At 46.7% G+C, this 19578-nt stretch overlaps 3 protein-coding genes across 3 annotated transcripts; all 3 read right to left on the bottom strand.

Moving 5' to 3' along the window:
- Window positions 1-961: 961 nt before the first annotated feature.
- On the bottom strand, window positions 962-1894 carry LOC137159926 (olfactory receptor 10D3-like). The gene has a single exon (XM_067558396.1). It carries the CDS (start codon window positions 1892-1894, stop codon window positions 962-964), a length of 933 nt encoding a protein of 310 aa, XP_067414497.1.
- Window positions 1895-9909: 8015 nt separating this feature from the next.
- On the bottom strand, window positions 9910-10842 carry LOC137159911 (putative olfactory receptor 10D4). The gene has a single exon (XM_067558382.1). It carries the CDS (start codon window positions 10840-10842, stop codon window positions 9910-9912), a length of 933 nt encoding a protein of 310 aa, XP_067414483.1.
- Window positions 10843-17473: 6631 nt separating this feature from the next.
- LOC137159925 (olfactory receptor 10D3-like) lies at window positions 17474-18406 on the bottom strand. Its single transcript, XM_067558395.1, has one exon. It carries the CDS (start codon window positions 18404-18406, stop codon window positions 17474-17476), a length of 933 nt encoding a protein of 310 aa, XP_067414496.1.
- Between the last annotated feature and the right edge of the window lie 1172 nt (window positions 18407-19578).

Below are 19578 nucleotides of genomic sequence, written 5' to 3'. Positions count from 1 at the left end.
TGATTAAATGCCTTTGAAATCTGGTCATCAGAAGCCTCAATCCCAGGGAGTTTCAGTGAGATTTAGGTCTGGTCTACACATACCTTAAAATTCAGCGCCAGTCAATGGGAGTTACACAAGCTACGCAGAGTAGATTGCTTAACTCCCATCGGCTTCTTAACTTCCATTGTGCGCGGCGTCTTCACTGCGCTGCAGCACTTGAGGGGGCCGTTTTCACAAGTCGTCTTCCACATCGATTGAGTGTGTCCTCACTGACCGCTCAATCAACCCGGATACATCAATCTGATGGCGGCGAATTTGCCACCATCAGTGAAGACGTACCTTAGACTCCTAAATGCCTCCATCAGGTCTGATGGGGTTGGGGTTGGTCCTTCTTTGATCAGGGGGTTGGATTAGACGACCTCCTGTGATCCCTTCCACCCCTATTCTTCTATGATTCTCTGAAAATGAGATTTAGGTTCCTAAATAACTTAGGTGGTTTTGAAAATTTTACCACAAATCCATTGCTATTCCAGACACGCTGAAAACCCAGCTGTTCTCCCAGTATTGTTAGGCAGCTCTCTAGCACAGTTTCCAGCTGACATATGATTCGTGCCTGATGATGAAGAGAATTTTTTTCTTCCCTTTCTTGAGTTTGCAGAAGTTGCTCTCCTTGCATCTATAGATTTGTGCAGTAAGGCTGAGATTTTCAGTCAGCTACAAGATTTGGATCTCCAATTCCTATTCATTTTAATGCAGACTGAGTGTGCCTGTCCCTTAGGCAGCTTTGATCATGTCAGCCTTAAAGAGCTAGACGTTTTTAGGAGTATTTTTATTATTTCTAGAGCTCCAGATAGATAGGCGAGGCTCTATGGTAAAGGAGAGAGACAGACGCTTCAGTGACTTCTGTGAGAGCCATGCGGAGAAATCTGTAGACATATTTCGATACACACCCACATACTACTTCTGCAGATGCAACACATCAACATGAAGTCGTCAGACTCCCTCTCAGTTTCCTCAGAGCCCCTTTCACCTCCTTGTTCCTCAGCGTGTAGATGACCGGGTTCAGCATGTGCGTTGCCACGTCGCCGAAGATTTGCACAGAAATCGCCACCACATTGCTCAGCTGTGGCTGTGTGTAGATGACAGCGCAGGGCCCAAAGAAGAGTATCACCACCGTCAGATGTGAGGCGCAAGTGGAGGCTGCTTTGCGTCGCCCTTCGGCTGAGTTCATCTTCAGGATGGAGTAGACGATGCGTACGTAGGATACGAGGATGAGGAAGAAGCAGGTCATGGGCACCACCCCAGTGTTGGTAAAGGTCACGGTCTCGATAACATATGTGTCCGCGCAGGCCAGCTTGGCCACGGCGAAGATGTCACAAAAGAAATAGTCCACCTCATTGGGACCGCAGTAGGGCAGCGTGAAAGTCAGGCTAGTGAGAATGGTGGCATGGAAAGAGCTGGTGATCCAGGTACCCGCAGTCAGGATGGCGCACACCTTCCAGTTCATTATGATCAGATATCGTAGCGGGTGGCAGATGGCCACGTACCTGTCAAAGGCCATGACGGTGTAGATCAGGCATTCTGTACTGCCTAGGAAATGGAAGAAGAAGACCTGGGACGTGCACCCACCTAATGAGATGGTTCTAGTCTTGGTCCAGAGATTGACCAGGAATTTCGGGGTGCTGATAGAGGCGAATCCAATGTCCAACACGGAGAGATTGCAGAGAAAGAGGTACATAGGGGTGTGCAGGCGGGAGTCAGCGAGGATGGCTGAAAAAATGAGCAGGTTGCCCAGCAGGGTGCAGAGGTAGAAAGCTAAGAAGCCAATGAAAAGGAGGGTCTCATAGCCTTTGGTGTTGGGTATCCCTAACAGAATGAATTCTGACACCACAGTGCGATTCTCCATTTCCATGCAAGACGGGTTCATTCCTGGAGGCACAGAGATAATGCAGAGAGATTAGCAATCTCAATAAATCATTATTTGTTTATTCATACCACACCACAACTTAATCTACAAGGGTAAACCTTTCTAACTATCATAAGTTTGGTGAAAGTGAGTGGAGAATCAAGACTCTAATATTTCATCTATTCTATTTGATGCTACTCAATTTAATAGTCCTTTCTTCTTTTCCATTCAACCATCTTCTATTCTATTCAGTTCTTATAGATCATACTAGGAAGAAATACATGGGGGTATGCAGGTGGGAGTCAGAGAGGATGGCTAATAAGATGAGCAGGTTCCCAGCATGCTGCATAGGTAGAAATCTAAGAAGATGACGAAGGGGATGGTCAGAAGGCCATCAGTGTAGGGGGTTCCTAAGAACATGAAATGAGTCACCACAGTGAGGTTGGCCAACCCCACATAGGACTCATTCCTGCAGTAGGGGAGAGAAATAATACCAATGAGTTAGTGAAACAAAAAAAGATATCACCCTATTGCTGCAATGCTCACGCTTCCTTCCACTACCGCCTCTTTACTGCATGTCACAGAGCTTTCCCCATGCATGAGAGGTGGTGCTGAGAGGTAGAAGCTGCCGTGTTGGGGTTATGACATGCTGGCTACACTACAGAGCTTACAGCAGCATTGCTCTAGCACTGCTAGTACAGACAGGCTAAGCCGATGGGACAGAGCTCTACCATCATGTTAAATACTCCAGCCCCCGTGAGCAGCAGTAGCTATGTTAGTGGGAGAAGCTCTCCCGTCGACACAGAGTTGTCCACACCAGCACTTAGGTCCTTGTAACTTATGCTGGCTTGTTCAGTCCCCTGAACAACATAATTTATACCGACCTAAACTTCAGTGTGTACATAGCCACACACAGATTAACGGAGAGAGGGAGATAAATGATACACATCCACAACAGAGACAGGCACACAGGTACTGAAGAGAGAAGGACAGAAGGATGGATGGATGGATTTTTCTCTCAAGAAAATATCTGGGTGACATCGTCCTTGAATGAGGTGGAGAGAGACAGATTTCAAGACAGGAAGAGACTGAGACACATAGAGAAAATCTTTACCAAACCAGTTGTCTTACACTGGCTGCATTGCGAGAGGACGATCCAGTTGAATACAATTTTTCCTCTTCCCCCTGGCCGTGACTCCTGTGTAGAAGAGTCCAGATTTCTCATCCAAAACTGCACATCACACAGGAGAGGTGCACGATCTGCAGTTACCCACCCTGCAGATCTAATCGTCTCCGAAGGTAGCCAGGGATGTCCACAACATATCGCCACAGGCTGCTGCAGAGCCCCAGAGCTTTTTCACTGCTTCCCACAGCCTTTACGCTGTCCATGGTCTTTAAATCACCAAGGTCCCTTTGGGACCCGGTCTCTGAATCCCCTCCAGGCTCCTGGTCTGAGACCTCAGCAGAGTCACCAATTAACTGGGATTTTGCATCATTTTAGAGGACACTCCCAGACCCCCAGGACCAGCTGCTCAGCTGGCATAAATAAGGGTAGCATTATTAAACTGAAAGGGCCGGATCCAGAGCTCCACCAGACTGCAGATTCTCCTCTCACTCGCCATGACCTGAATCCTGAGTAACTCCATTGGGTTCAATGGGGCTGATTCGCCTCTGTCACCCACCCTGGTGGTGTAAATCAGGACTAACTCCATTGGAATCAAAGGAGCTATGTAAATTTACACCAGCTGAGAATCTGACCCATAAATGGTGATGGGACATGGGATGTTAATTATCATCTAGTCTCTTCTGCCGTATAACACAAGCCAGCGAATTCCACCCAGGAGTGTGAAAAAGAAGTGAACTGGGCCAGGTGTTCAGCTAGTGTTCTGTGTCACCAACAGAGTTTTTTCCTTGGTTTCTATTAGCCGCTGTTCTCCTGTCCCCTTCTGTCTCTTTGTGCACATGGATGTAGTCATGCAGTTGTGTGATTATCTGTGAGGGTGAAAGTCAGCGCTGTGCAGATGGACAGCGTAGGTCCTGTGCACCACTTGGCATCACTTTTTGCAATCCAGTACAGACTGGGAGTATTGTGGTCCCTAGCAACTCCAGGAAGGTCATGACCCCAGTGTTTTGGGTGCTGCTCAGACACAGCGTGAGACTGTCCCTGCATTTAAGAGTTCACAAACATAGGAAGTGTAACAGTCCCCAATTCACAAGGGGGAACTGAGGCACCGAGAATTTCAAGGTGAAATTTTCAAAGGAGCCAGGCTCCCAAAACTCATTCTAGTGCAGTGGGCATTAGGTTCCTAACTCCTATTGGCTTTCTTTAAAATCTCAGTCTGATTGAATTGTCTGGGGTCACAGAAGGAGTCTGTGGAAGAGCCGGGAATCTGACCCAGATGTTCTGGATTCTAGTGTCAGCATTATCCCCATACACCATCCCTTCTCTTCTCACTGGGATGAACATCACTCTGTGTCATTCTGGGTCCCAGTCATATTCTCTTCCCATCCCTTTGCACAACCAGTGTTCATGGGGGGGGGGGAGGGGGGAGAGGGGAGGGGAAGGATCTTTAGAGGATTAAGGTTGATTTAACTTAACAAAGCTGCCCCTTCTCTAGCCTGGTAGTGCTCGTCTTGCACCTCTGCTGTGTCTTGTTGCTAAAGGCTTAGCAGTGTTTAGCTACATCGCTGGCATAGCCTGTAACTTAAACCAATCCATACACCCCACACACAGAGGGTGTGACAGAGCCAGGGAAACAGGGCTGTGTTAGGGGTTTGTCAGCACTGAGCTCATGGATCCGTTTGCTGCTGCCATAACAGAGCAGTGTCAGTAAGGCCCTTTGCAATTCTTTTCATCACTCTCATTTCTTGCTATTCCTGTGGTGGGCATCTTATTTGGGAGCTGGAATGAAGTGGCAGAAGTTATAATTAGTCTCTGTAGTTAGATTATTCCCCAACTCAGTCATAACATACCATGACATGCAGTCCCCTTTGGGGTTAATTAAAACTTGGTATTCTGATGAATACCCAGGGCGGCCCTTATCACTGTGCTGGGTACAAGCTCCGAGGTCACTCTTGGCTGGCTCCAGCTGAGTTCCATGTGTCACTGCCACGAACAGCAGGGCCAGAGCTGCATTTTACTCTTTTTATTTCTATTCTCACTGCTCCTATCAGAGGCGGCTGGGACCTGCTGTTGGTGGGTAAAGGGCACAGTTCAAAAGCACACACACACTTTACTCTCAGTTTCCCCTCCCTACAGCTCCCACAGCAAAGTGTTCGCTTCTCCGTCTCTCAATGGCCATAGCTTGCAGCCTGCTCCAGGACTGGACAGGAAGGGGGCCTGGCCAGCAGACCCTGGCAGAAATCTGCACAGTCACCTGAGCCCTCGTGCCCCCACCCTGGGTCGCCTCTGATTCTTATCATTGGTTTTATGGTAGGACCTACAGACTAGAACTCAGATGTGGGCCCCTTTCTGCTGGGTATTACAAAGACACATAGTAAGAGACTGTCACTGTCTGAAATGGAAACACATTTAATGTCTGAGAGAGATAAAGGATTTAATGAGCCCTGATAAACAGATGGCGAAACTGAAGCAAAATGGGCGGGATCCTCAGCTTCACCAGACTGCAGATTCTCCTCTCACTAGCCATGATCTCAATCCTGAGTACCTCCATTGGGGTCAATGAGGCTGATTCCCCTCTGTCAGTCACCCTGCTGGTGTAAATCAGGACTAACTCCTTTGGAATCAAAGGAGCTATGTAGATTTACACCACCTGAGAATCTAACCCAAAAATCATACGGGGACATGGGATGTTACTTATCATCTAGTCTCTCCTGCTGTGTAACACAAGCCAGCGAATTCCACCCTGTAGTGTGAAATAGGCGTGAACTGGGCCTGGTGTTCACCTAGTGGTCTGTGTAGCCAGCAAGGTTTTCCCCTTGGTTTGTATTAGCAGCTTCCCTTTCCCCCCCGTCTCTTTGTGCACATGGATGTAGTCATGCAGTTGTGTGATTGGCTCCTGGGTTGCATCTGATTCTAATAATTGGTATTATGGTAGGACCTACAGACTGGAACTCAGTTGTGGGCCCCTTTCTGCTGTGTGTTGAACATTCCCATAGTAAGCGGCTGTCACTGTCTGAAACAGATACACATTAAATGGATGAGAAAAACAAAGGATTTAATGATCCCTGTTTAACAGATGGAGAAACTAAGGCAGAAAGCAATTAAGTGATTTACTGAATGTCACACATGCAATAATCCACAAAACCTGCACTTGAACCCAGGTATTCTGTGTCCCACTCCTTTGTCTTAGCCACAAGATAATGCTTTGCAAATAATTCCCATGGGCTCTTTAAATGTAGGCCGAGCTGCATTTTACTCCTTTTATTTGTATTCTCACTGTTCTTATCAGAGGCAGCTGGGACCTGCTGTTGGTGGGCAGAGGGCACAGTTCGAAGGCCCGCACATGCTCTGCTCTCAGCTGCCCCTCCCTGCAGCTCCAACAGCAAAGTGTTCCCTTCTCTGTCTCCCCATGGCCGTAGTTTGCAGCCTGCTCCAGGAGCCGCTGGAGAGGGAGGGGGCCTGGCCAGCAAACCCACGCAGAAATCTGCATGGTCACCTGACCCCTCGTGCTCCCACCCTGGGTCACCTCTGATTCTTATCATTGGTATTTTGGTAGGACCTACAGACTAGAACTCAGATGTGGGCCCCTTTCTGCTAGCTGTTGAATAGACACAAAGTAAGAGACTGTCACTGTCTGAAATGGATAAACATTTAATGGATGAGACAGACAAAGGATTTAATGATCCCTGTTTAACAGATGGGGAAACTGTGGCACAAAGCAATATAGTGAGTTACTCATGGTCAAATAGGGAATCTTCCACAGATCGCCCCCACTACGAAAATGATGTGGCTAAGTTGGAGAGAATCCAGCAGAGGCATCAAAATTGATTAGCGGGCTGCAGCACATGATTTTTGAGGCGAGGCTGAGGGAACTCGGATTGTTTAGACTGCAGAAAAGAAGAGTGAGGGGGGATTTGATAGCAGCCTTTAACTACCTGAAAGTGGGTTCCAGGGAGGATGGAGCTAGGCTTGTCTCAGTGGTGGCAGATGACAGAACAAGGAGCAATGATCTCAAGTTGCAGTGGGGGAGGTCTAGGTTGGATTTTAGGGAAAGGTTTTTCACTAGGCAGGTGGTGAAACACTGGAATGGGTTACCTAGGGAGGTGGTGAAATCTCCATCTTTAGATATTTTCAAATTGCGGCTTGACAAAGCCCTGGCTGGGATGATTTAGCTGAGGTTAGTCCTGATTTGAACAGGGGGTTCGACTAGATACCTCCTGAGCTCCCTTCCAACTCTAATATTCTATGATTCTATGTACTTCAACCAAGATCTCCTGTGTACCACTCCTTTCTCCTAGACACAAAATAATGTTTTGCAAATAATTGCTACAGGCTCTTTAAATATAGGTGTGTTGAGTTGATACAGTTCTCAGTTACTAAACACTACAGCCACCTGCTCCCCCGCCTCCTCCCTCTACACCCATCCAGTGCCCGGGGCCTGGTGGTCAATGCAGCTTTCCCATTGTCCATCAGAAGTTACAGCCGCTTTTAAAGTCCATGTCCACAGCTGTGCACCTCTCTTCCATTCCAAGTTCTCTTTGCTCAGTTGCCCTGTTCTGGGCTTGTGGCTCTTTGGAAATTGGTTTCCTGGACAATGGCAAAGAAACAGCAGAGAAAATTCAGGCTGAGCCTGGGCTGTGCAAAGGGGAGCTGCAGTGCAGGGAGTGGTGCAGGTAACTCAGGAGGGGCGCTCCTTCCTCCGTCACTGATGTTTTTAATACCTGGATGTTGTAATAGTGTGGACTGTCCTGCAGGGAAAAGGACAAGTGGCATGGCTCATATTATCTGCCTCGGGTTCCTTTCCTTCTTTTATCTTAATTTTTTCTCATTTACGAGCCAAAACCCACTTCATAAGAGTTGATGACAATTCACAAAAATATTAATTTTCTTTGTAGAAGGCCATTAGAGGGTAATGGGCACTGCACCCACACCGGTGAGAGACAGACCCTGCCCCGGAGAGCTTACAGGAGAAATGGGTGGGAGAAAAGAATGATTTGTACCACAATGCCTCAGGTGGGGAACTGAGCCCAAAAGAGATTAAGTCACTTGTCTAACTTCTAATATCACACATCCAGTTTTGGTTGGAAATTTGAAAGGGGCCTGAAGTGAACTAGTTTTCTAATTGCTGCAGACTTTTAACTTCCTTGGGCCTTTGGACATCCCAGCCTCAAAGTCCAACTCTTTTTCCTTTCATATTCTTGTTCTTTTGTTAAATTTCACTTTTTATTTCCCAATCTCATAAATGGGTCCAGTCCTCTCCACACACTGGTTTCTAGGTTTATTTTTAATTTGCACACCAAGAAGAAGCACAGGCAACTTAGAGACAAGTTCCAATAAAACAGCTGAGGCTGGGAAACAGGAAAAAATCCTCAGTTTAGTCCCAGGTTTAGGTTTCATGCACACTGCATGATACTGAAAATTCAAGTACAACGTATGCAGAAGTCACAATACATACGTAACACAAGCCCAAAACACAGTGCATGTGATGAGTGTAACGTTCTCACCTCCGTTTAAACTTCTAATATCTTTTTTTCCATCTTTTTTCTTTATCTTTCTCTCTCTGTCTCAGTAGAGGATAAAATTTACAAAACCCCCTAAGTGACTTAGGAGAGTAAGTCTCATTTTCAAAAGCCATTAAGGATCCCAGTTCTCACTGACATTCAGTGGGACATAGTGGGATTTTCAAATGGATCCTGCTGTTTAGGCCCAGATTTTTGTTACAGTTCAGGGCAACAGCATCTGCATTTTCCCCTTATGGTCCAGCAAGGGCCAACGCTCTATATTTCCAGCTCCCTGGCCTTTTCCTTTCTTGGGTGGAAACCCACATCTCTCTCCTTGCTGACTGGGGTCTTTCCAGACTGAATAGTTCCCTTCACTGTGTTTTTCCCTCAAAAGATTCTCTGCCGAGGCAGCCCTGCTTTGCTTCTCCCCTCAGAAGTGGTGCCCTGTGTAATTACCTCAGGTACAACTTACCACACAGTTCTGTCTAAGCAAGCCTGGTTCATTCTTAAGGTAAAACACCACAGAGAAAACCTATTAAAAACAATAAAAGAACCTTCATGCAGGCTAATAAGCTTAGCAGAGATCACCCCAGCTCCACTGTGGGCTCGATCAGATGATTAGTCCCTCAAACCCGACAACGGGGTCTCTTCTCTTCACAATAACACACACAGAGCTGCATTTTAATACAATGCATCTCCAAGGTATTAAAGCTCATGCAGTAAGGTTTATCCAGAACATTGCAGGAAATTGCTGTCTGTCTCCCTTTTAAAAATCTGGCCCCAGACATCTAACTCTGGTTGATTTCAGTGGTTGCTGAAATTTCAGGGGGCCAGATCAGACTACCTCTTGGGGTCCCTTCCAACCATATTCTTCTATGATTTTATGAAACTAGGATTTAGGTTCCTATATAACTTATGTGGTTATGAAAATTTTTACAACAAATCCATTGATCTTCAGGACATGCTGAAAACCCAGCTGTTCTCCCAGGATCGTTAGGCAGCTGATATGTGATTCGTATCAGATGATGAATAGAATTACTTTATTCCCTTTCTTGAGTTTGCAGAAGATGCTGCCCTTGCTTCTGTAGATCTGTGCAGTGAGGCTGAGATTTTCAAAGTCAGCTACAAGATTTTGATCTCCAATTCCTATAAATTTTAAAGCAGACTGAGTGTGCCTATCCCTTAGGCAGCTTTGAACATATCAGCCTTAAAGCATGTCCAAGACAGCTACACACTTTTAGAAGCACTTTTGTGATTTGTAGAGCTCCAGATAGATAGGTGAGGCTGCATGGGGAAGTAGAGAGACACTCTCACAGAAGCCACATAATAGCCATGCGGAGGAATTTGTAGACATATTTCAATGCACAACTACATGCTACTTCTGCAGATGCAGCAGATCAATGTGCAGTCGTTTGACCCCCTCTCAGTTTTCTCAGAGCCCCTTTCACCTCCTTGTTCCTCAGCGTGTAGATGACCGGGTTCAACATGGGGGTGGCCACATCGGCAGAGATCTGCACAGCGGTCAACACCACGTTGCTCAGCTGTGGCTGCGTGTAGATCAGGACGCAGGGCCCAAAGAACAGCGTCACCACCGTCAGATGTGAGGAGCAAGTGGAGGCTGCTTTGCGTCGCCCTTCGGCTGAGTTCATCTTCAGGATGGAATAGACGATGCAGACGTAGGATAAAATGATGAGGAAGAAGCAGGTCATGGCCACTACTCCAGTGTTGGTAAAGGTCACGGTCTCGATGACGTATGTGTCCGCACAGGCCAGCTTGGCCACAGCAAAGATGTCACAGAAGAAATAGTCCACCACATTGGACCCGCAGTAGGGCAGCGTGAAGGTCAGGCTGGTGAGTATGGTGGCATGAAAGGAACTTGTGATCCAGGTACCCGCAGCCAGGATGGCGCACACCCTCCAGTTCATGATGATCAGGTAGCGCAGCGGGTGGCAGATGGCCACGTACCTGTCAAAGGCCATGACAGTGTAGAGCAGGCACTCAGTGCTGCCTAGAAAGTGGTAGAAGAAGACCTGGGACATGCACCCTCCCAGCGAGATGACCCTGCTCTGACCCCAGAGGTTGGCCAGCAGCTTGGGGGTGGTGATGGAAGCATAACCAATGTCCAGCACGGAGAGATTGCAGAGGAAGAAGTACATGGGGGTGTGCAGGCGGGAGTCAGCGAGGATGGCTGAAAAAATTAGCAGGTTGCCCAGCAGGGTGCAGAGGTAATAAGCTAAGAAGAAGACGAAGAGGATGGTCTGGAGGCCGTCAGTGTTGGGGATTCCTAGGAGGATGAAATGAGTCACCACAGTGTGGTTGACCAACCCCATGTGGGAATCACTCCTGGGATAGGGAAGAGAAATAATGCCAATGAGTTACATAAACCAAAGGATATATCCTCCTATTGCTGTAATGCTCACCCTTCCTTCCACTGCTTCCTCTTTTCTGCATGTCACCCCATTACTCCCTTTCATTCATACAAGTATATATTGACATCCTTCTCATACATTTTGTGATCAGGTCCTCACTGTGCAGTGCAGAACACAGAAAGAAAAAATGTCTGCCTTGAAGATTTTACAATCCAAAGACGAACAGACAAAGGGGATGTCTTATTCCATTTGATTCTATTCCAGTTTCATCTCTTCTCTCCTACTTTGTTCTAATTTCTTAAACTCTATTCTATATTGGGTCTTACCCGATCTTTATCACCACAGCATCTTAGAGCCTTCCATTGGTGGATGAGGGGATGTGACCAACGTTTGTCATATGTGGTTTCTTCTTTCTCTCATCCTCTCTGCAGAGGGATTATTGTGTGTGCAGTGGAGTACTTTGTTTTGGTAGAGATTCATTTTTAGCAATGTAGGTGCTGCTCTGTGTTTGTGTTAAAGGAGAGGGTGAGGATGCACATATGAACAAATGAATCTGGTGAAGAATTGTCCCAGCTTTCTTAATGATATGAATTCTTTGAGGGTTTTTATGGGGGTCAGAGAAAAAGGGAAAAGGAAAGAAGGAGGAATAGCGACAGCTTCCATCTGCTCAGCCATGATCAGCAGGCTACGTTCTGTGAATATCACAACAGAGAATTTTTAAGGTTAGATATGAAGGACAAAAATGAAGTGTCTATTTGCATTTTCTCAGGGAGCTTTCCCCATGCATGAGAGGTGCTGTTGAAAGGGAGAAGTTGCTGTGTTGGGGTTATCACATGCTGGCGACACTACAGAGCTTACAGCAGCATCGCTGTAGCACTGCTAGTACAGACAGACTAAGCCGATGGGACAGAGCTGTACCGTCAATTTAAATACTCCAGCCCCTGCGAGCATCTACAGAGATCTCAGTGGGAGAAGCTCTCCTGCCAACGCAGAGTTGTCCACACCAGCGCTTAGGTCCTTGTAACTTATGCTGGCTTATTCAGCCCCCTGAACAACGTAACTTATACTGACCTTAGCTGTGATGTGTACATAGCCACGCAAAGATTAACGGAGAAAGGGAGATAAATGATACACATCCACAACAGAGACAGGCAGACAGGTACTGCAGAGAGAAGCAGGGACAGATCGATGGATTGTTTTTTCTCTAAAGAAAATAGTTGGGTCACGTTGTCCTCGGGTGAGGTGGAGACTGACAGATTTCAAGACAGGAAGAGACTGAGGCACAGAGAGAAAATCTTTACCAAACCAGTTGTCTTACACTGGCTGCATTGGGAGAGGATGATCCATCTGACTGCAATTTTTCCTCTCTCCCCTGGCCGTGACTCCTGTGTAGAAGCGTCCAGATTTCTTAACCAAAACAGCACATCACACAGCAGAGGTGCCCGGTCTGCGCTTTGTTATCCAGCCTGCAGACCTAATCATCTCCAAAGCTAGCCAGGGATGTCCACAACATATCGCCACAGGCTGCTGCAGACCCCTGGAGCTTTTTCACAGCTTCCCAGAGCCGTTAGGCTGTCCATGGTCTTTAAATCTTCCAAGGTCCCTTTGGGACCCGGTCTCTCAATCCCCTCCAGGCTCCTGGTCTGAGACTTCACCAGAGTCACCAATTAACTGAGATTTTGCATCATTTTTGAGGACACTCACAGACCCCCAGGACCAGCTGCTCAGCTGGCATAAATAAGAGAGCACTATAAAACTGAAAGGGCCGGATCCTCAGCTCCACCAGGCTGCAGATAATCCTATCACTCGCCATGACCTGAATCCTGAGTAACTCCATTTGGTTCAAGGGGGCTGATTCCCCCCTGTCTCTCACCCTGCTGGTGTAAATCAGCTGGGAATCTAACCCATAAATGATGAGGGGACATGGGATGTTACTTATTATCTAGTCTCTCCCGCCGTGTAACACAAGCCAATGAATTCCACCCAGGTGTGTGAAATAGGAGTCAACTGGGCATGGTGTTCACCTAGCAGTCTCTGTCGCCAACACAGCTTTCTCCTTGGTCACTACAAGCCGCTGCTCCTGTGCTCCCTTCTGTCTATTTGTGCACATGGATGTAGTCATGCAGTTGTGTGATTATCCGTGAGGGTGAAAGTCAGCGCTGTGCAGATGGACAGCGTAGGTCCCGTCCACCACTTGGCATCACTTTTTGCAATCCAGTACAGACTGGCAGTATTGTGGTCCCTAGCAGCTCCAGGAAGCTCATGGCCCCAATGTTCTGGGTGCTCTTCAGACACAGCGTAAGACAGTCCCTGCCTTTCACAGTTCACAAACACAGGAAGGTTTACCGGCGCCAATTCACAATGGGGAACAGAGGCACAGAGAATTTGTGGGTGACATTTTCAAAGGAGCCAGGCTCCCAAAACTCATTCTAGTGCAGTGGGCATTGGGCTCCTAACATCTATTGGCTTTTTTGAAAATCTAAAACTGATTGAATTGTCTGAGGTCATAAAAGGATTACATAGAAGAGCCGGGAATCTCACCCAGAGGTCCAGGATTCCAGTCTGAGCCTTACCCTTTATTCCATCCCTTCTCTTTCCACCGTCTCTTTCCTTCTTCTTCTTTTTGGGTCTCGGGCATGTTCTCTTACCCATCCTTTTACACAACCAGTGTTCGTGGGCATAGGATCTTTAGAGGATTAAGGTTGATTTAACTTAACCAAACCTGCCCTTTTACTTGCCAGGTAAAGCTCATCTTCCACCTCTACTGTGCCTCTGTGCTGAAGGCTTAGCAGTGGTTAGCTACATCGCTGGCATAGCGTGTAACCTAAACCAGTCCATAGACCACACACAGAGAGGGTGTGACAGAGCCAGGGAAGCAGGGCTGTGTTAGGGGTTTGTCAGCAGTGAGCTCATGGATCTATTTGCTGCTGCCATAGCAGAGCAGTGTCAGTAAGGCCCTTTCCAATTCTTTTCATCACTGTCATTTCTTGCTATTCCTCTGGTGGGCATCTTATTTGGGAGCCGGAATGAAGTGGCAGAAGTTATAATTATTCTCTGTAGTTAGATTATCCCTGACACAGTCATAACATACCATGACGTTCAATGGCCTTTGGGATTAATTAAAATGCAGGTATTCTAATGAATATCTACGGGGGCCGTTATCACTGTGCTGGGTAGCAGCTCTGTCGTTACTCCTGGTTGGCACCAGCTGAGTTCCTCTGTCATTGCCACAAACACCAAGGCCAGAGTTGAATTTTACTCCTTTTATTTGTATTCTCACTGTTCTTATCAGAGGCAGCTGGGACCTGCTGTTGGTGGGCAGAGGGCACAGTTCAAAGACACGCACACGCTGTGCTCTCAGCTGCCCTTCCCTGCAGCTCCCACAACAAAGTGTTTGCTTCTCCATGGGTCCCTTTCTCCCCATAGCTGCAGCATGCAGCCTGCTCCAGGAGCTGCTGGACAGGGATGGGGGGCCTGGCCAGCAAACTCTGACAGAAATCTGCATGGACGTGACACCTCGTGCCCCACCCTGGGTCGTCTCTGATTCTTAACATTGGTATTTTGGTAGGACCTACAGACTGGAACTCAGATGTGGGTTCCTTTCTCCTGAGTCTTGCACGGACAAATAGTAAGAGACTGCCATTGTCTGAAATGGATACACATTTAATGGATGAGAGAGACAAAGGATTTAATGATCCCTGTTTAACAGATGGGGAAACTGAGGCACAAAGCAATATAGTGAGTTACTGAAGGTCAAACAGGCAATGTTCCACAGAACCTGTACTTGAACCCAGATATTCTGTGTCCCACTCCTTTGTCTTAGCCACAAGATAATGTTTTGCAAGTAATTCCCATGGGCTCCTTAAATGTAGGTGTCTTGAGCTGATACAGTTCTCAGTTACTAAACACTATAGTCACCTGCTGTCCCTCCTCCTCCCTCTGCAGCCATCCAGTGCCCAGGGCCTGGAGGTCCGTGTAGCTTTCCCATGGTCCATCAGAAGTTACAGCCGCTTTTAGAGTCCATGTCCACAGCTGTGCACCTCTCTTCCATTCCAAGTTCTCTTTGCTCAGTCGCCCTGTTCTGGGTTTGTGGCTCTTTGGAAATTGGTTTCCTGGACAATGGCAAAGAAACAACAGAGAAAATTCAGGCTGAGCCCGGGCCGTGCAAAGGGGAGCTGCAGTGCAGGGAATGGTGCAGGTAACTCAGGCAGGGCGCTCCTCCCTCAGTCAGGGCTTTTTAATGCTGGGATGTTGTAATACTGTGGACTATCCTGAAGAGAAAAGGGCAGGCGGCATGGCTCATATTATCTGCCTCGGGTGCCTTTCCTTCATTTATCTTTTTGTTTTTTCATTGATGGGCAAAAACCCACTTCATAAGAGTTGATGACAATTCACAAAAATACTAATTTTCTTTTGTAGAAGGCCAGTAGAGGGTAATGGGCACTGCACCCACACCGGTGAGAGAGAGACCCTGACCCGGAGAGCTTACAAGAGAAATGGGTGGGAGAAAAGAATGATTTGTACCACAATGCCTCAGGTGGGGAACTGAGCCCAAAAGAGATTGTCACTTGTCTAACTTCTAATATCACATTTCCAGTTTAGCTTGGAATTTCAAAGCGGCTTGAAGTGAACTAGTTTTCTAATTGCCGCAGACCTTTAACTTCCTTGGAACCGTTGCAAACCCCAGCCTCAAAGTCCAACCTTTTTTCCTTTCATATTCTTGTTGTTTTGTTAAATTTCACTTTTTATTTGCCAGTCTCATAAATGGGTCCAGTCCTCTCCACACACTGGTTTCTAGGTTTATTTTTAATTTGCACACCAAGAAGAAGCACAGGCAATTTACAGACAAGTTCCAATAAAACAGCTGAGGGTGGGAAAAAAGAAAAAAATATGCATTTGAGTCCCAGGATTAGGTGTCATAGAAATTGCATGTTACTCAAAACTCAAGTGCAATGGATGCAGAAAACACAATACATACGTAGCAAAAGCCTAAAATACAGTGCGTGTCATGAGTGTAAAGTTCTCACATCCATTATATCTCCTATTAGCTTTTTTTCTTCCTTTTTCATTCTCTCTCTTTGAGTACAGGGTAAAATTTACAAAACCCCCTAAGTGCCTTAGGAGAGCAAGTCTCATTTTCAAAAGCCATTAAGGAGCCCAGTTCTCACTGACATTCAGTGGGACACAGGCTCCCAACGGCCAGATTTTCAAAGGTGCAGATAGGCACATAGTGGGATTTTCAAATGGATCCTGATATTTACAGTTCAGGGCAACTGCACCTGCATTTTCCCTTAATGGTCCAGCAAGGGCCAATGTTTTCATGATTCTGGCTCCCTGGCCGTTGTATTTTTTGGGTGGAAACCCACATCTCTCTCCTTCTTGACTGGGGTCTTTCCTGACTGAACCGTTTCCCGCGCTGTGTTTTTCCCTCAAAATATTCTCTGCCTAAGCAGCCCTGCTTTGCTTCTCCCCTCAGAAGTGGTGCCCTGTGTAATTACCTCAGGTACCACTTACCACACAGTTCTGTCTAAGCAAGCCTGGTTCATTCTTAAGGAGAAACACCACAGAGAAAACCTATTAAAACAATAAAAGAACCTACATGCAGGCTAATGAGCTTAGCACAGATCACCCCAGCTCCACTATCGGATCAATCAGGTCATTAGTCCCTCAAACCCCACAACGGGGTCTCTTCTCTTCACAATAACACACACACAGCTGCATTCTTAATACAATGCACCTCCAAGGTATTAAAGCTCATGTAGTAAGGTTTATCCAGAACATTGTAGGAAATTGCTGTCTTTCCCCCTTTTAAAATCTGCCCCCAGACATCTAACTCTGCTTGATTTCAATGGGGGTTAGGTGCCTGCGTGCCTTCACTGACGCCTCAATCGATCCACATAGATCAATCTGATGGCAGCGAATTTGCCTCCATCAGTGAAGACGTACCTTAGACTCCTAAATGCCTCCATCATTTCTGATGGGGTTCGTGTAAATCGTGCTTTGAGCAGAGATCAGGACCAGGCAACCTCCTATTCTTTGAGCAGAGATCAGGACCTTCCAACCCTATTCTTCTATGATTTTATGAAAATGGGATTTAGGTTCCTGAATCACTTAGGTGATTTTGAAAATTTTACCACAAATCCAAACCCAGCTGTTCTCCCAGGATCGTTAGACAGCTCTCTAGCACACGTTTCCGCTGACATGTGGTTCATATCAGATGATGAATAGAATTATTTTCTTGCCTTTCTTGAGTTTGCAGAACATGCTGCCCTTGCTTCTGTAGATCTGTGCAATGAGGCTGAGATTTTCAAAGTCAGCTACCATATGTGGATCCCCAATTCCTATAAATTTTAATGCAGACTGAGTGTGCCTATCCCTTAGGCAGCTTTGAACATATCAGCCATAAATCATGTCCAAGACAGCTACACACTTTTAGAAGCACTTTTGTGATTTGTAGAGCTCCAGATAGATAGGTGAGGCTGCATGGGGAAGGAGGGAGACACTCTCACAGAAGCCACAAAAGAGCCATGCGGGGGAATTTGTAGACATATTTCAATGCACACCCACATGCTACTTCTGCAGATGCAGCACATCAATGTGCAGTCGTTTGCTCCCCTCTCAGTTTTCTCAGAGCCCCTTTCACCTCCTTGTTCCTCAGCGTGTAGATGACCGGGTTCAGCATGGGCGTTACTATGTCGGCAGAGATCTGCACAGCGGTCACCAGCGCTTTGCTCAGCTGTGGCTGCGTGTAGACCAGGGCACAGGGCCCAAAGAAGAATATCACCACCGTCAGATGTGAGGCGCAAGTGGAGGCTGCTTTGCGTCTCCCTTCGGCTGAATTTATCTTCAGGATGGAGTAGACGATGCGGACGTAGGATAGGAGGATGAGGAAGAAGCAGGTCATGGGCACCACCCCAGTGTTGGTAAAGGTCACGGTCTCAATGATGTACGTGTCTGCACAGGCCAGCTTGGCCACGGCGAAGATGTCACAGAAGAAATAGTCCACCACATTGGCCCCGCAGTAGGGCAGCGTGAAGGTGAGGCTGGTGAGAATGGTGGCATGGAAGGAGCTGGTGACCCAGGTGCCCGCAGCCAGGATGATGCACACCCTCCAGTTCATGATGATCAGGTAGCGCAGCGGGTGGCAGATGGCCACGTACCTGTCAAAGGCCATGACGGTGTAGATCAGGCATTCCGTGCTCTGTAAGAAGTGGTAGAAGAAGACCTGAGACATGCACCCACCTAGTGAGATGGTTCTATTCTTGGCCAAGAGATTGACCAGCAATTTCGGGGTGCTGATGGAGGCCAATCCAAGGTCCACCACGGAGAGATTGCAGAGGAAGAAGTACATGGGGGTGTGCAGGCGGGAGTCAGCGAGGATGGCTGATGAAATGAGCAGGTTGCCCAGGAGGGTGCAGAGGTAGAAAACTAAGAAGCCAATGAAAAGGATGGTCTCATGGCCTTTGGTGTTGGGGATCCCTAACAGAATGTATTCCGACACCACAGTGCGATTCTCCATTTCCATGTGAGACGGGGTCATTCCTGGAGGCACAGAGATAATGAAGCCAGATTAGCAATCTCAATAAATCATGATTTGTTTATTCCTTAGCACACCACAATTTAATCTACAAGGGTAAACCTTTCTAACAATCATAAGTTAGGTGAAAGTAAGTGAAGAATCAGGACTCTAATATTTCATCAATTTTATTTCATGCTACTCAATTTAATTTTTCTTTCTTCTTTTCCATTCAACCATCTTCTATTCTATTCAGTTCTTATAGATCATACTAGGAAGAAATACATGGGGGTGTGCAGGTGGGAGTCAGTGAAGATGGCTAATAAGATGAGCAGGTTCCCACAAGGGTGAAGAGGTAGAAAGCTAAAAAAAACAACAAAAAGGATGGTCTGAAGACCGTCAGTGTTAGGGATTTGTAACAACCCCACGTTCGACTCATTCCTGAGGGTAGGGGAGGGAAATAATAAAAATGAGTTAGTGAAACAAAAATAGATATCATCCTATTGCTGCAATGCTCACCAGTTCTTCCACTGCCGCCTCTTTTCTACATGTCACCACATTACTCCCTTTCACTCGTAGTAGTTTATATTTGCATCATTCTCATACCAGTTGGGATCAGGTCCTCACTGGGCAGTGCAGAACACAGAAAGAAAATGTCTGCCTTGAAAACCTTACCATACAAAGATGAACAGACAAAGGGGATTTCCTATTGTATTCTCCTCTATTCCTGTTTTATTTCTTCTCTCCTCTCCTGTTCTAATTTCTTCAACTCTAGTCTGTACAGACTCTTACCCCATCTTTATCACCACAGCATCTTAGAGTCTTCCACTGGTGGATGAGGTGATGTGACCAACGTTTGTCATATGTGGTTTGTTCTTTCTCTCATCCTCTCTGCAGAGGGATTATTGTGTGTGCAGTGGAGTAGTTTGTTTGGCAGGGATTCATTTTTATCAATGTAGGTGCTGCTCTGTGTTTGTGTTAAAGGAGAGGGTGCAGATGCAACATACGAACAAATGAATCTGGTGAAGAATTGCACCAGCTTTGTAAGTTAAATGAATTGTTTGTGGTTTTATGGGGGTTAGAGAAAAAGTGAAAAGGAAGGAAGAGGAGGAATAGCAACAGGTTGTCATCTGCTCAGCCATGATCAGCAGTCTGCGTTCTGTGAATAACACAACAGGGAA

Source organism: Emydura macquarii, unplaced genomic scaffold (genome assembly GCF_026122565.2).
Source record: "Emydura macquarii macquarii isolate MOO-44397 ecotype Brisbane River unplaced genomic scaffold, CSIRO-AGI_Emac_v2 contig_2013, whole genome shotgun sequence".
In the NCBI taxonomy this organism is placed as follows: domain Eukaryota; kingdom Metazoa; phylum Chordata; order Testudines; family Chelidae; genus Emydura; species Emydura macquarii.
The sequence above is the reverse complement of the archived record's forward strand: the minus strand, read 5'-3'. Positions and strand labels throughout refer to the sequence as shown.